Genomic DNA, 16,985 nt, shown 5'->3' on the forward strand with positions numbered 1-16,985 from the left:
AAAGAACAATACAAAACATGACACTGTTGATAAGGTTCAAGCAAGAAGGAGTTACATATATGGGTTTCAAAAAGCAGTATGAAAGGAATCAGTGGCTTGCTCTACACAAAAGTACAGGCTCAGATAACAATCTTCCTGAAACATGTTTGTTTTACCAGCTGAATCTGCGATGCTGAACAAGCTTGTGCAAAAATTACTCATAGGTAAAATGACAAATTGATGCAAGTGTTGCTTGTATCAGTGTGGGGATGTGATATTGGAAACAGTATTTATTTCTTCCTTGAGTTTAATAGATTGCTACAGCTTATGCTTACATATTTAGCAAATCAGCAAACAAGGTCAGCAACAGATAGGTAAGGGAAATCATGATCTGTACCTACTTATTTGAGGTTTTATGCTAGGGAGCTTAGTTAAGACTTCTAAATTCTAACTGCTCTTAGTAAGCTTGCAAGGAAAAAACCTTGTGACCACTGATCAGTTAAATGAGACAATCTGACCAAGACAACATGCAATTATAATTAGGCAATGGGCTGCCTACATCTCGTTTGTGTTCTGTTAAATAAATCTTTGATTTGACTGATGAACTATCATTCTCTTGCAACAGAAAACTTCATACCAGAACTCTTAATCAGGGGAAAATAAAATTACAAGAAAGAAAAAAGGCTGATGGAAGAGTTAGGAAACAGAAAACAGTGAGAAAAGTATATAAAAAGGTTCTTGATGAGGAGAACAGGGAGAAACACCTGTAAAAAGCATACAAAGAGGAATGCAGTCAAACACAGAATAACAGCCACTTTTTCTTTCAAAAGTACACATAAAAATAATTATTTACCTTCTACTCTAGATAAAGTGTGAATGAGGGCAGCTTTTTCTCTCTCAGAGTCCATCCTTGTTATGATTAGTATCTGGAAGAAGACAAGTAAAAGAAACTCTCGTACTGTAAAAAAAAAATGTTCTTTCAGCCTGCATACATCTCTATTTCTCTTTTGCACAGAAAGCATGAAATTGACTAAGCAGATGGCAAAAATGGAAACATTGAAGTTTTCCAGAATGATAATCATAGAATCACAGAATTTTTCAAGTTGAAAGGAATCCATGAGGATGAAGTCCAACTCCCTGCTCCTCACAGGATTGCCTAAAACTAAATGATATGACTAAGAGCATTGTCCAGATGCTCCTTGAATTCTGACAGGCTTTGTGCTGTGACCACTTCCCTGGGGAGCCTGTTTCAGTGACCGACCACCCTCTCATTGAAGAACCTTTTCTTTTTCCAATGTCCAATCTGAACTTCCCCTGATGCAGCTTCATCCATTTCCTCGTGTCCTATCACCGGTCACCAGAGAGAGGAGACCATCAGGTCCCCCTCCGCTGCCCCCTTGGAGGAGTTGTAGACTGTGATAAGGTCACCCCTCAGTCTTCTCCAAGCTGAACAAACCAAGTGACCTGAGCTGCTCCTCGTAAATCTTGCCTTTGAGGCCTTTCACCATCTTGGTTGCCCTCCTCTGTGCACTCTAACAGTTTGACATCCTTCCAATACTGAGGCATCCAAAACTGCACACAGGACTTGAGGTGGAGCCACACCAGTGCAATGTAGAGTGGGAAAATCACTTCCCTCAACTGGCTAGCCATACTGTGCTTCCAGCACCCCAGGACACGCTTGGTCCTTTTGGCTGCCAGGGTGCACTGCTGACTCATATTCAACTTGCCACCAACCCAGACCCCCAGATCTCTTTCCACAGGGCTGCTCTCCAGCCTCTCGTGCCCTGACTGGTATGTATAACCAGGTATGTATAACCAGGATGGCCCCAGGTGGAAAATCCGGCACTTGCTCTCGTTAAATTTCATACGGTTGGTGTTTGCCCAGCTCTCTCATCTATCCAGATCTCTCTGTAAGGCTTCTCTACCTTCAAGCCAGTGCACAGTTTCTCCTAATTTCATATCATCAGCAAACTTAATGCACATTTGATTCTGCATCCAGATCATTTATAAAAACATTAAAGAGTACTGGCCCTGAAATTGAGCCCTGGGGAACCCCACTGGTGACTGGCCACCAGCCTGATGTAACCCCATTTACTATAACTCTTTAAGCCTGACCTGTCAGGCAGTTGGTCACCCAATGTTTTATGGACTTGTCTAGCTGTGTGCTGGACATTTTGCTCAGAAGAATACTGTGAGAGACAGCTAGATGAGAGATATGCTAAAATTCAAAACCACCACATATACTGCCTTGGTCAAGTAGATGGGTGACCTTGTTGTAAAAGGAAATTAAGTTAGTTAAGCAGGGTGTTCCCCTCATGAACCCATGCTAGCTATGACCAATGACTCCATTATCTCTCAAGTGTTTTTCAATAACTCCCAGAATAACCTTCTCCATTATTTTACCAAGCACTGAAGTGAGACTGACAGGCCTGTAATTACCAGGGTCTTCCTTCTTGACCTTCTTGAAAACTGGGACAACATTTGCCATCTTCCAGTCAACTGTGACCTCTCCAGACTCCCAAAACTGTGGAAAAATAATGGAGAGAGGTCCTGTGATGACATCATCCAGCTCATTCAACCCTGGGATGAATCCCATCGGGACCCATAGATATATCTGCATCCAGCTCGAGCAGCAAGTCTTGAACAAGTTCAGCATTGGTTGGGAGTTTATCATCTGACCAGCCATGATCTTCCAACACAGGGCTCTGGGGGTCCCAGGGCTCATCATCGGTGTTGAAGATAGAGGTGAAGAAGGCATTAAACGTCTCTGCTTTGTCTGCGTCCCTATTTGTGAAGTGACCAACTTTGTCAAGTAACAGACCAATGTTACCACTGATTCTCCTTTTGCTGTTAACATATTTTAAAAGCCCTTTTTTGTTGTCTACAATGTTGGCCAACTTGAACTCTAAGTGAGCTCTGGCTGCATGAATTTTCTCCCTACAGTACAGCATCTCTGTAGTCCTCTCGTGTTGCCTGTCCTTGCTTTCAAGGTCCATACACTTTTGTTTTCCACCTAAGTTCTAGAAGATCCTTGGTCAGCCAAGCTGGCCTTCTGCCCCACTTGCTTGACTTCCCACACTTTGGAATTGCCTGCTTCTGTGCTCTTACGAGAGCTGAAACTGACCAGCGCTCCTGGACCCCAATACCTTCAAAAGCAGATTCCTAGGGGACCTTACTAACTAGCAGCCCAGTATCTGCTCTCCCCATATTCAGGGCCAAAGTTTTGCTGGCATTTTTTCTCCTATCACCAACAATTTGAAACTCACATGTATGTATGCATTGTTACAAGAGCTGGAGAAACAATATTATAGAAGACATCAGTATCAGAATTCAGCTTTATGAACAAAGCTGTTCTAGAAGAACTCTTAAACTGGAATATTTGATCCAAAGTAAAAATGTTATTTAAAGATATTACCTAAAGACATTATACCACATTATTACTGTTGCACTAGACAGATTATTACTGTCACATTAGAGGCATTATCCCTATGGAGGCAAAACTTAAACTGAAGATATCTAGAATTCAGTCTGCAAGATGGTTAAGTACCGGCGAGAGATACTAGATGTACTGCTGAACTAATCAGAAAGATTTTCCAGACCATAAATGGAGTACATTGAAGTGTTCCTGCCAGAGATCGCTTATCTCAGAGACTCATGAAATACTGCTTAAGATGAAAACATTGAAAAAGATTGGATCTATCAAACTGACATAGTTTTAAAAAGAACCAGAGAAGGTATTTACCTTGTCTACCATTTCAAATGATACAAACTTGTGCTACATAATCAAAGTATGTAACAAGGAATATGTACACACATACAGGATTTACACCATACTTTGACAGGATGATCTCCGAACCTTGATGCCATTGTACAGGCACTTTTCATGGTGCACACAAGATTTTTAAGGAGGCATATGGCATTGCCTAAGTCTTAACACTTACAGATGAAGATAATTATATATGTAAGTATTGTCAGATCTTGTCAGAAAAGAATTTCTTGATCAGCCTGATAAGCTGAAGGCAGATTTCCATTTCCATATGTCAGTGTACAGAACACACACCTGACAATCCACTGGCTCCTTTCAAAGCAGTTTTGGACAACTGGATTTTAAAATGGAGACCTGCTTTTTCACACATGATATAAGTACTCATTACATGTTGTTGTGAGCTAGATGACATTTTTAGTCATATTCTATCTAATCATGAGTACAAAAGAAAATGAAACAAAGAGTAAAGTTCAGTTTCTTCTATTCCATTAGCAACTCCTTGCTTACAAAGTAAATGTCCCACTACAATCCTGCATCAGTAACAATTTTGGCTAATAAAAGGATAAACAGATTATCATATTTCACATCATATTAACCGATGCTGATGTGATGGAACAGGAAATAGCTTATTCGACACAAGTTTTACTTCTTATTAAAACTGTAATACTCCTTCTGCCTGTTCTGGCTCATTGAAACCTGTCTCTGAATGTTAGGAAACAGTAAACAATCTTCTAGTCATGAATAAAATCATATATATTCTTACAGTGCATGGGTACATGTGCATGACCTTAAGTCAAGCAAGCAAGTCAAAAGTCAGGAGAGTTACAGTTAAAAATTTTAAAAATAATATATAATGGAGTTCAGAAGAAAAGCAAAATTATCACTGAGCTGACATTAAGATGACAAAGTTGTCATACGTCTCCTAGTACAGGACAATCCTAGCAAGACAAAGCAAAATGTGTTTCTATTAAGAAGCTAATGATGCTGAAATCAGCTTAGAGGGTCTACTGAAGGACTGACACCAAGACAACACCATTTTGGTTTGGTTGCTTCCTTTCCATTTTAAATTCTAGAAGGGTGTACAATAAGCTATTCTATTTCTCTTCTCAGGATAATTTAATCAAAAGATGTTTAGAGTTCTTCATACAACTGTTAACAGAAACAGAAGAAAGCTCCAGGAAGTGAAGTATTGAAAGAAGTCAAAATAAATGAAAGTAAACTTGAAGATTTGTCTTCTTGGCTGTGTGTTCAGCAGCACAAATTCTATTCCAAATAGTCAGGACACTTAAAAAATTATATATTTCATCCCTTCTGTTTCATTATGTGGTAAGTATTCTGTAAATAAATAATAAATATTCTGCAAAGGAAAATGGTGGTTTGCACTGCATGGTATCACCCAAAATATCACATATCCAGAAAAAAACCCTTGGATAACTTGAATCTCCTCCACAACTCTATCCTCCATGCCATAACTATCATTTATGGTTATTTACTTCTTATATAATTACAATGCCAGGAGATTGGCCTGATACATGGGTTAAGCAGAGGTCATCTATGGATAACAATACCCACATACTCCATGGTGTGTGTCCTCTGAGCCACACTGTACAGGTACACAATCCTGATTTGTGCTATGATTCTCTTTGCACCAGAAGATTGAGGCCTTCAAATAAAAGGCTGGAGTATAATTTTCAATGAGTGATGTGATACAATATACTTAACAAGGAAACAAAAACACCTGCAACAAGATGAAGCCCTGGCAATGTTAAAAATATGCATATTATTTCAGTCATGCAACAAGGGAAGATTTAATCAAACAGAAACCTGCACTGCTCCTGATAGAGGTCTTAAACTGTATGCTACCCTTATTTAACAGACACTGAGCTAGAAAGGTAATTATAAGACTTTCTTCCATAAACCAACCCTTGTTGAAAGATGGTTCTATAATTATGCACATAGTTTGGAGCAGTTTTGGTTGCTTAGAGAAATTGTTTGCATTGTTAACCTTAACACTGTGCTCCTCTCCATAACTTTGCATCCAATTTAACATTTGACATTGAAGCTCTGTTATTTTGGGATTTGTTTCATGGTTTTTCTGGCTGCTGTACTGTACAATCATCAGTTGCCTCCAGATTTTATTCAAACAGGATTCTAAGATGTTTTTATAGATATCCTTTGCCTTGGACAAATAACCTGTTAATAAAGCAACAAAAGAAGTAATTGCAGTGACAAAAGATAATTGTCAAGGTTTGTGTTTAATCTACACATAAGTTTCAAATTTTTGTGAAGGTATCTTGAACAAAAAAGATTAAAATTTAATGGCTCACCAATATGGGAGGATACTATCACTACCAATCAGGTACATAAGTGGCCTTTATAAAACTGTTATACCTCCTGTAGTATCTGCTATATGAATCCAGCTAGAATTATAGAACATTGCATTCTACAGCTGCAGATACCAGCAGCAGCACTGTTATATTTAACTAGTCTATATGGTTTATTCTAAACAACAACTTTTTTTATATTCCCACTGTCCAAAGCTTTACTTGTCTTGTGTCTTCACCACTCTTCATATTATCACACCTATTTCTCAACTCTGAATTATGCCTTTTGTATATAAATGGTGAACAATGCTGGGGTTATTTGAAAATGCATAAATAAAAAGTACATCTAAGACAACTATGTGGCGAATCACACAACACAGCACAACATCACAACAATAGTGAGGACTACAGGGTCTACTTAGTACCTGCCTCAATTTTCTAAGTTTTTTTCAGATCTTTTTTACTTGTGCAGTTTCCTGTGTGAGGTGCTGCTGGGATCTGGAAAGACAGGTGCTGTGTAATTCTGAAATATCATCTAGGATTGCTTTTGCTACAAGAGAACAGAGGAGGACGAACATTTGTCACCCTCCCGTCCTCCTACATTGTTTATAGTAATTGCAGAAAACGATTCTACTTAGGATTCTACTGATATATTCATTCTGTATTTTTCTTCATACTATTTTATTACTAGACATATTGAAGTGAATCCAAAATAATTTATTTTCCCTACAGTTCAGTTTATGGCTGATGTTTTCCATTTTACATCAGTTTTAGGGAAATACCCTCCATCAAGGGATAATTCAGAGTGACTGAAGTTAGATGCTCTGAACTGCCTTATTTCTTATAAAGACAAAAGGAACCCTGACTATCCTAGGGCATTCATAAAAGTTGACTTCAGCTCCTTATGAAACTATTCTGATAGATCTATCTGAAAATTTACAATACACAACTATGGGAACTTGACAAGCATGGCATTATCATTTCAGGCATAAAATTGGGTTACAAAGAATTTTCATATTCCAAATCTGAATAGCATAAGATCAGAAAAGCTCCAAAAAAAAAAGCTTCTCTGTGAGTCCAGTGCTAAGAATTGGACTGTAACTTCAATTACAGCTAAGAATTGGACTGTAACTGCCTTGTGATACATTAGTTAATATTTCAGATTTTGTTTAAAATGCCCTCAGTTTTAAATGCCTCATTTCCAAGGAGCCTAGGAATATTTTTAGGTGGAAAATGTTCACACTCAAGAAGATGGATCACAAACAACAAAGGACCTGTCATTTTTGCATGTTTCCCAGTTACCACACAGAGATTCCAATGAAAATTTGTCATTCTGAGATACATGACAACACATTACATCTGTGGAAATTCATATGAATGTTTCTTAGGCAAATCCATGTAGTAACATAAATAGTGGTATATTAGTCATGAACTGAGCATATACACTACCAGAGTACAATCCACAGTGAATACATTACTAATGATGGAACTGAAATACAGAAACAAAAGAAAATAAAGAAACAAAAAGGAGGTTGAATATCATATTGAAGTTACGCTGGAGATATACTGATGGCAAAAAATCACAGCCTGCAAGCATGAAGGACAGACTGCAGAATACACACAAAGCATCGGGTTTCTGAATATCAGTATTCACTATTAAAAACAAACCTAGTGCTGTGTCCAAGCCACAAGTTAATAGAAGATCTCGAACTGTCACCAGCAGGTGCACCAGAGCAGCATGTCTGGACAGCATGATCTCCTTCTCATCTATTTTACCTTTACAAATAGAAGACACAGTATAAAATTTCAGAAATCACCCTATACATATGTAATCAATCTAAAAGATCCTGGTATCTCAGAATTTTCATTAAACACACTTAAACAGACATAACCTTGAAAGGTCAGATCTGGTGCTCTTGGCAAATAACTTATGATATAGCATAACTTTTCCCATGTCATCTTACCCAGAGCAAGTGGCACACAGGGAAGTGTTTTTGAAAGGTGTGTAGGGTAGTTGGTGCTTGCTGGAGGAGGGGATAACAGTTCCCCTGGGTGTGCCATTAAATCCACACCACCTTACTGATTTTAGTAAGGCAATCTTTAAATATACATGGAAACTGATAAATTCCCCATCCTTTGGTCCATCATACAAGCCCAGCCGTTCACATTACTATTTCCTCATCCTAGTCAAATCACTGAATTTTTCAACAGTGACGTAACTCCATCTAACCCATTTTCCAAGCATTTCAGAACTCTTTCCAAGAAAACAAAATGGCAGATTATCCACTAATTAATAAGCAATTTTAAAGCAGTGATAACCTCAGATTAAGCTTTTCACAGAACCTTTTCAACAAATTTTAGACTACAAAAGCCACATAGTTTGTGGCAAATGATTGGACCCAGCTAGTCTTCACACATATCAAGAGAAAAATTTGCGTTGTCTTTCAATAATGATCCATGTAGAGTCTTAACTTCTAGTATTACCTTCCCCACACCTAATTAACCTCTCCTGATAAGAATCTTAACCTTCTTTGAGAAGGTAAATTTGGAGGACATCTGCTGCTTCTTGGACCCACAGAGTAATCAAACAATTTATGGACTACCTATTGTGTATTATGTACCCATTTTGAATAAATCTTCAAGGACTTGACTGAACAGGAAGGAATTACTAGTCTGAAGAAGGAAGGCATTTTTGGGAATTGCACACAGGGAGTGGTGTCTTAAGAAAGCAAGTATGTGACTGCTGCAGAGTAAGTGGATTTAAAATACTTCAAGATGCTAAAAAACAGTTGAGGAAGATAATTAAAGAATAAATGACTATAGCTGATCAAGGAATTACTGAATGAGGTGAATTATGGATGAAAAATATTAGATAGTTCTGTGTGCTGGGATCACAGAATCATCAAGGTTGGAAAAGACCTTGAAGATCATCTAGTCCAACAGTTAACCTAGCACTGACAGTTCCCAACTACACCATATCCCTCAGCGCTATGTCAACCCGACTCTTAAACACCTCCAGGGATGGGGACTCCACCACCTCCCTGGGCAGCCCATTCCAACACCTAACAACCCCCTCTGTAAAGAAATGCTTCCTAATATCCAGACTAAACCTTCCCTGGCGCAACTTGAGGCCATTCCCTCTTGTCCTATCGCTTATTACTTGGTTAAAGAGACTCATCCCCAGCTCTCTGCAACCTCCTTTCAGGGAGTTGTAGAGGACGATCAGGTCTCCCCTCAGCCTCCTCTTCTCCAGACTAAACACCCCCAGTTCCCTCAGCCGCTCCTCGTACGACATGTGCTCCAGACCCTGCACCAGCTCTGTTGCCCTTCTCTGGACACGCTCGAGTCATTCAATGTCCTTTTTGTAGTGAGGGGCCCAAAACTGAACACAGGAATCAAGGTGCGGCCTCACCAGTGCCGAATACAGGGGTAAGATCCCTTCCCTGTCCCTGCTGGCCACGCTATTTCTGATACAAGCCAGGATGCCATTGGCCTTCTTGGCCACCTGGGCACACTGCTGGCTCCTGTTCAGCCGGCTGTCAATCAACACCCCCAGGTCCCTCTCTGACTGGCAGCTCTCCAGCCACTCCTCCCCAAGCCTGTAGCGCTGCTGGGGGTTGTTGTGGCCCAAGTGCAGCACCCGGCATTTGGCCTTATTGAAACTCCTACAGTTGGCCTCAGCCCATCGCTCCAGCCTGTCCAGGTCTCTCTGCAGAGCCTCCCTACCCTCGAGCAGATCAACACTCCCACCCAACTTGGTGTCATCTGCAAACTTACTGAGGGTGCATTCAACCCCCTTGTCTAGATCATCAATAAAGATGTTAAACAGGAGTGGCCCCAAAACCCAGCCCTGGGGGACACCACTCGTGACCGGATGCCAACCGGATTTAACTCCATTCACCACAACTCTTTGGGCCCGGCCAACCAGACAGTTTTTTACCCAGCAAAGTGTGTGCCCATCCAAGCCTCGAGCAGCCAGTTTCACCAGGAGAATACTGGCTATCAATATAGCTTTTAATTCAAAAAGACAAGTGAACCAGTTAGGAAGGAAAAATCAAACTTATGAACACAGCATACAGAAGAATTAGCTGCAAACAGCATGGAATACAAAGATCTTGCCACTATTCTATATTGAAAGATAGAAAGTGACATTCTCTGTCAATGAAGGTGCTGAAACTGAAGGACTATGTCCAGTTCTTGATACCACTCACCATAAAACTCAGTGAGGAATATAGGTCATTTAGAAACAAAGCAAGACAGGAAGAAACCACATTTTATAACGAAAGACTGGAGCATTTAGTGATATGTGGTGCAGAAAGAAAAGACCAGCAGGGGAATAATAATCTAATAAATCAATGGCATCATAGTACATGATTGTTGGGAATTAATTAGAAAATGCATCAACATATTCTGGAGTGAAGTGGAATGAGACTGGATATTGTGAAGCTATTTAAAACCAGGAAGGCAATAAAAGAGTGAAGTAAATTACCAGGGAGGTTTCAGAATCTCCAGTACAGTGACAGAAGTAGGAATGGAGTCGTATGTTAGAATCTTCCTCATTTCTATGTTTCTTTGGACCTTCCAGCAAGAAAATTCTTATCTCCTTCTACTTCGTTAGCTGGGGGAAAAATGCAAGATGTCCCTTGCACTTTTCTGTCTCGTCGGTCCAAACAACAGTAGCTAAAACAACCTGACCTTTTTTGGTATTTTAAATCAAGAGCAAAAAGTTTTTACTGCTTTCCTTGAGCTGCAGTCCAAAGACCCACCTATTTCATAGCCCAATTTTGTGTTCAACAACAGCTATTTTTGTATAACAAGGGATGGGTAAATATCATCCATTCCTCAGAAAACACTTGCCCTTAAAAGGAAGGTCCAATAGATGACTATTTGCCTCATCAGTATTTCAGCCACTAAACATTTTCATTCATGTCATTGCTGTAATTTTAGCAATTGATAACATACCCCACAGCTAATCTACAAGCAAAGAAGGCTCTGAAGTTTGCATAAGAATGCCACTTGGCCCAGCTCCTACTTTAGGCTGCATTTCTACAGTGTGTAAATTGCATTTGAAAGGATGTAAGTTTTCTTAAACTAATCTTGAATTAAAATGTAGACTCTTACATATTTTTTCCTTGATTTTGAGAAGCAGTAGTAGTTCTCTGTATACTTTTCTCAGCAATGTTTTCCTTTCTGTGATTCACTGATATAGATATAGAGTTTCTCCCTCATGTTTGTGAAGATGGTGTTTGCTTTTTTGTAAGCTTCCTCAAATTAAGAGAGCCTCGAGGCTGACAATTTTAATATGGTAATTCAGATCACAGGCTGCTATTCTGCAGAGACCACTAAAATTTTTTTGTTTGTCTTCTTTCTCATTTGTAATTTCATTATCATTAGTTTTGTTTTGAGAAAAATACATTCAACACAGAAAGCAATAAAATTGAGATAGATGAAGTTTATCACATAACTTGTGACATAATATAAGAATCTGGCAGGTAGTAGATGGCCTGCTATGTTATCCTTACAACTAGTTCTCAACTATGAGCAGTACAACTCAAAAAAAATTCCAAAATACCCAACAGCTTTATAAATCTTCCTCAAACACAGTCTGTATTTTGCTGTGAGATTTTCCTGACCCTCACTTTATCTATAGCCAAAAATCTTTGTAAGGGGTCACTGATTTTGCTGGCTTTTGTTTCCATTTTCCCGGTTTTATAGCGTTTTCACATGCCACATATGAGAGAAATTAAGTCAGAAAGAAATCTGATTAATATGGACTTTTTTTCTCCTCATTTTTAACATAGGGTTAGCATCTTGCATCATGCAGGTGTGACAAACAATAGCTACTAAAAAGAAACAACAAAGACACATAGACAGCTTTTAATTTTAAAGTCTAGCATGAAAAAAATTTAAATATTGTTTGATATAGAAGCAACATTTCAGAAGCATATCTAAAATATTTCAAGATGAAATTCAATTACAGTACTTTTTGTATTACAATATTTGGATTAATAAATGTAATGCTAAGGAACTAGGAGACATTATTTTGGAAATAAAAGAGAAAAGCAATTACTGTAACTCTACAAGATAAACTGCTGAAAGTTTTATCGTTAATTTATCAAACACCTTGAACCTTGTGTCACCAATTAAACCTATATTAATATTAAAAAAGAAAACAACTTTTTTTTAAAAAAAAGACGTACCTTCCTCAAAATGATCACATATCACTTTCTCTTGCTGTCTTAAGAAAAACCTTGTGTGATCAAATTTAATGCTGTCAAAGCTCCAATTTACAGAAGCAAGTACACCCAGATGTGTTAAATCTTTTAGAACAGGAGTGGCTGCTTCTTCCAAGAGGCAGTATGCCTGGCATTGGCTTTCTGGATAGCACAACAAACAAAACATAATAATAAAGTTTGGTTTCATATACTACTACTGGACAAGAACACTCAAAAGACCTAGAAAAACACAAACGACTTCTTCATGAAAGCTGTTAACATTAGTAGAAAAACAGTTGTTCACCAGGGAGCCTCCTGGGTGGTAGAATTAAGCTGATCCTCACAGCAGGCACCATGTTACTTCATGCATTTCATAAAGTGATCACACTCTATGACGAAAAGTTAGGATTTTCTACTCCTGTGAGTCCCACTAAGATTGTACTATTATCCCATTGTTCTACAAACTTCTACTTTGTAGTCCAAACTTAGACTTAGTCCCTTTATTATCCACTTGTTACTATAACTTACACTTAAACAGCCCTTCTCCTTCCCTGGTATTTAACTTCTAATGTCTTTGTCTAGCAAGGCTAAACAAGCCAATCTGTTAGTCTCTGTGCTTTCATACTAACTATTCTTAACAGCTTCGGGGTGGCTGTTCTACAATTCTTTCAAAATTACAACCGAGTTTCTTGCTATTATGTCCATGACAGTGCTGTGAATTGCTGAATGAGTTGAAAGGGAACCTCAGGCAAGAAGGTGAAACTCTTGCATACCCATTTTTTAAAATTATAATTGAGTTGATCATATCAACAAGATCAGAACTCTGTGATTCTTCATTTTCAAAGGTTTACTATTAGTTTGCAAAAATATTTTAACTGATCTATACAAATTATTTAATTTGACTAGCAGCTGACTTAACTTCAGTTGATCAATGTACTACTTCATAAGAACAATTAATAATTTCATATTTTAAAGCATTATAAAAAAGGTATATTATTATGTCCAGTTTTTCAGCCTTTATGGAAATAGGTCAGATACTTATAGTATGTGGGTGCCCATTGTATAATTTCATTTGGGCATTCCTGTATTAATGTATCATTTTCTTTTTAAAGTGTATTTTTCCACTGCTAAGTAAAATGCTTGTGTGAATCTTTCTAAGCTCTGTTTTTGCTAGCTTGTTTTTGAGAAAGGTTCCTTTCCTTCATGTGCGGGGCCACCATGGTGAAACACACTATATTTCAAGGACTACAAAGGACATTCAGTCCCAACAAATACTACCTCTGCAAAATGCTAATTTTTGTTTTGTCTGTCTTGAAAAGCTTTAATTTTTTTTCCAGTTGCATTAAAGGAGTCCTGCTTCAAAATTTATTAAAATAAAAAATAAGCTTATAGCTGTTATGTGATTCCCATCTCAGATGGGAACAGATGAAAATAGTGCTCTACTCTTTCACTGGTTCTGTGAAAGAGTCCCAATCAAGCACATGGTTGGAGTGAGTGCATTTCCATGGAAAACCAAACTAATCTGTCCTAGGTCTACAACCTTCTAGCACTGGGTTTACTTAATTTGAGGCTGTAAAATATCTCGGATAAGTATCTTCTAGGTTTTTCTCCACTATTTCTACTGCATGACAAAATTGTTGTCAGTGCATGTTCTTTGATATAATGTCCTGAAAAGTACAACAGCAAGAGTTCACAGAGTAAGGCCCAATCATGTGTGAGATAAATCCACAGTGGATTACTACTGTGTTAAAGACATTTCCTAACAAAATGACTCATAATCTCCTCCGTTTTCAATTCTTTCATTTACACTGTCAAAGAAAAAATGCAGAATAATTTGAGGGCACTGATTGGCATGAAGAAATTTCATGTCCACTGATTTAGATCAGACATAACTCAAAGTCTGTTAACTGTTCATGCAAATGGTTTAGTCTTAAGACAGAAATCCATAGCCGGCTCTCACCTGCCTCAAAATAAATATCCATCTATTTGGAATGTTTTCAGTCACAAGGAGCAGAGGTTAAGCCTAATAATTTCCATATTTGTCCTGATTTTCTTCCTAGTAGCTGGTACAGTGCTGTGTTTTGGAATTAGGATGAGAATAATGTTGGTAACACACTGATGTTTTAGTTGTTGCTAAGTAGCGCTTACCCTAAATCACAGATTTTTCAGTTTTCCATGCTCTGCTGTGAGGGAGCATGGCCAGGACAGCTGACCCGAACTAGCCAAAGGGCTATTCCATACCACAGAACATCATGCTCAGCATATAAACTGGGGGGAGTTGGCTGGGGGCTGGGATTGCTGCTCAGGCATCAGTCAGTGGGTGGTAAGAAATTGCATTGTGCATCACTTGTCTTTTCTTGGAGTTTATTTTCTCTCTTTTTGTAATCTTCCTTTTCATTACTATTTTCATTTATTATTATTTTCATTTATTATTATTATTATTACATTTTAGTTCATTTCAATTATTAAACTGTTCTTATCTCAACACACAAATTCTCCTTTTTTTCCTCAGTTCTCCTCCCTATCCCACCAGGGGGTGGAAGCATGAGCGAGTGACTGTGTGGTGCTTAGTTGCCAGCTGGGGTTAAACCACAATAGTAGTACTATATAAAATTACATTGCAAAGATTTATAAAATAAAGCATATCCAAAAATAGTATACCTGATGCTTGAATATTGACTGTGACACTGTCCTCATTCTCTTGTTCTTTTTCATCTATTCTTACAGTCTCACAAACAGAACTGTCCTCTTTGTGAACATGCATATGCTGTTCTTCAGGTTGTAGCACTAAATCATTAAACCACAAGTGAACATTTAGATACAAATATCACAAAACCAGCTCAATGAATAAGAAAACTGTTCTATAAATGACTCTATATGTAAAAACAATTTCAAATCAAGTAGTCTCTATGACACATACATTTTCTTTTCATGAACTTCTTTACTGTTTTCATGGGCTTATACAATATGGAAAAACCATGAAGACACAGAGAGACAAGGCCCTGTCAGTCTTCACAGCCCAAGAAGTAAGGCATTCATCAAGTTCCTCTTCCTTAGGGCAGAAATACAGAGGTGGGAAAATAAAGGAGCTGGTACTATAGCTCTGTATTATAGCTCCACAGGAAACCTTGTATGCCTTTATAAGGAGAAAGAACATGTATGGGAGGAAAGATGCTGCTGACTAAGAGGAGCTCAAACTACGAAAAATATCTCAGTGAGTGGGAGTAGGAAAGGTAAGAAACTGTAAGTGACCCAGAAAGTACATGGAAGCTGCAAATGACAGAAAAAAAATAAAAATTGCTTTTTTTTTTAGTTCTTTTCAGAAGTTTTCCTCCTGCCTTATAGCTATCTTTTGCAACTTGTTAGTATTTCTAAATCTCCTTCCCTTCTTCCTTATAGATACTGATGCATGAGCTACAGTTTCTGCCCTCAAAGCTTCCTTTGGCAGCTCTACCTCTTTGTTTCTGAGAGGGGTTCTGGATGAAAAGGTGTCTCCTAAATATTGCTGATGGTTTTTAGTTAAGAATGTCATTTTCCTCAGAAAACAAACTGATCATACAGAGACAGAAAGAAAAATTTTTTTTTTCTAGTTAAGTTAGAAAAACCCTTCCTGATTTTGAAAAACTATCCAGGGATCAAAACTGGATCAATGAACTGTTTCTAATACTTCTGTTCTGTGTATTTTCTGAACTAAATATTCTACACAATGACATCTTCAAAAAATAAGCCAAACAAAGACAATAGAGAAAGAGCCCTATAAGCAGTGCTGGCATTTCTTATTTTCACTTAAATTTAGAATTACCCTTAATAAAAACTTTTCATTATTAGAAAAGTATACAATAATTTACATAATTTCTACATCAGTGTGGTAAGACCTACACATTTGATGGGTTCTGTATATATCAGACATAACTGATCTGCAACACCGGGGTCTACCTGTAAACATTTTTTAAACTGTATTTAACTTACTTAAACCTCCACAAGCCTATTAGTAAATGTAACATAGCTCGTCTTTCAATACATTTCGATTTCTTGTTAGGAGATGCAGTTCTAGTCAGAGTTCACTAGATGGTAGCATAGAACTTCAGTTCAGGTACCTTGATCTCCTACTTTTAAAACTGGGATCGTTTCTTTCTGAGGCCACAGAATTATTTTATGCATGTCCACCAGTGTCAGTAACAGATTAATTTTACCAAGAAATCATTTCCTCCACAAGATTACATAAGATTGCAATTAAATAAATATTCCAACTGTATCCTATAGGAATTATTGCTGAAAGCTTTTATGTAATAATTTTAATCTTTTTTTTTTTTTTTCCTAAATGCTGGGACATATAGCTGAAGAACAGATAAAAGTTATTGTCAAAATTCTGCTATACAAGTCCAGAAAAAGAAAAATAATTTTTTTTAATATAACTTTGTCCTGAAAAGTGAATCTGGAAATATGTCATTGTCTCCCAACATTTTGTGTCACAAATATTTCTTTTTTAAAACAAATAAGGAATTTCTTCTACTTCTTTTCCCTCTCAGCTATTTTGCATTTCTGCAATGCATTCTTTCATAACCATTGTCATCAACAAGAACAGGGCTACCAACAACTTTCTGTTTTCCCTAAGACCTGTTCTGACTCATTGTTTGATGGGGTTTTCACGAAGGCAACTGGCTCAAATGGTTCTTTCCAGAGAATTTTGTCTCCTGTTCA

The 16,985-nt window shown here is 37.8% G+C and overlaps 1 protein-coding gene across 1 annotated transcript in view; it reads right to left on the bottom strand.

Annotated features, from left to right (window-relative positions):
* Window positions 1-16,985, bottom strand: part of SHOC1 (shortage in chiasmata 1) — a 61,728-nt gene that overhangs the window by 17,212 nt on the left and 27,531 nt on the right. The window contains exons 13-17 of the mRNA XM_074813636.1: window positions 14,946-15,071; window positions 12,270-12,446; window positions 7,738-7,845; window positions 5,751-5,938; window positions 833-905 (exon numbers count right to left, since the gene is read on the bottom strand). Of these exons, the coding sequence (XP_074669737.1) occupies window positions 833-905; window positions 5,751-5,938; window positions 7,738-7,845; window positions 12,270-12,446; window positions 14,946-15,071 (672 nt within the window). The remainder of the gene's footprint in view (window positions 1-832; window positions 906-5,750; window positions 5,939-7,737; window positions 7,846-12,269; window positions 12,447-14,945; window positions 15,072-16,985) is intronic.

Source organism: Strix aluco, chromosome Z, assembly GCF_031877795.1.
Source record: "Strix aluco isolate bStrAlu1 chromosome Z, bStrAlu1.hap1, whole genome shotgun sequence".
NCBI lineage: Eukaryota > Metazoa > Chordata > Aves > Strigiformes > Strigidae > Strix > Strix aluco.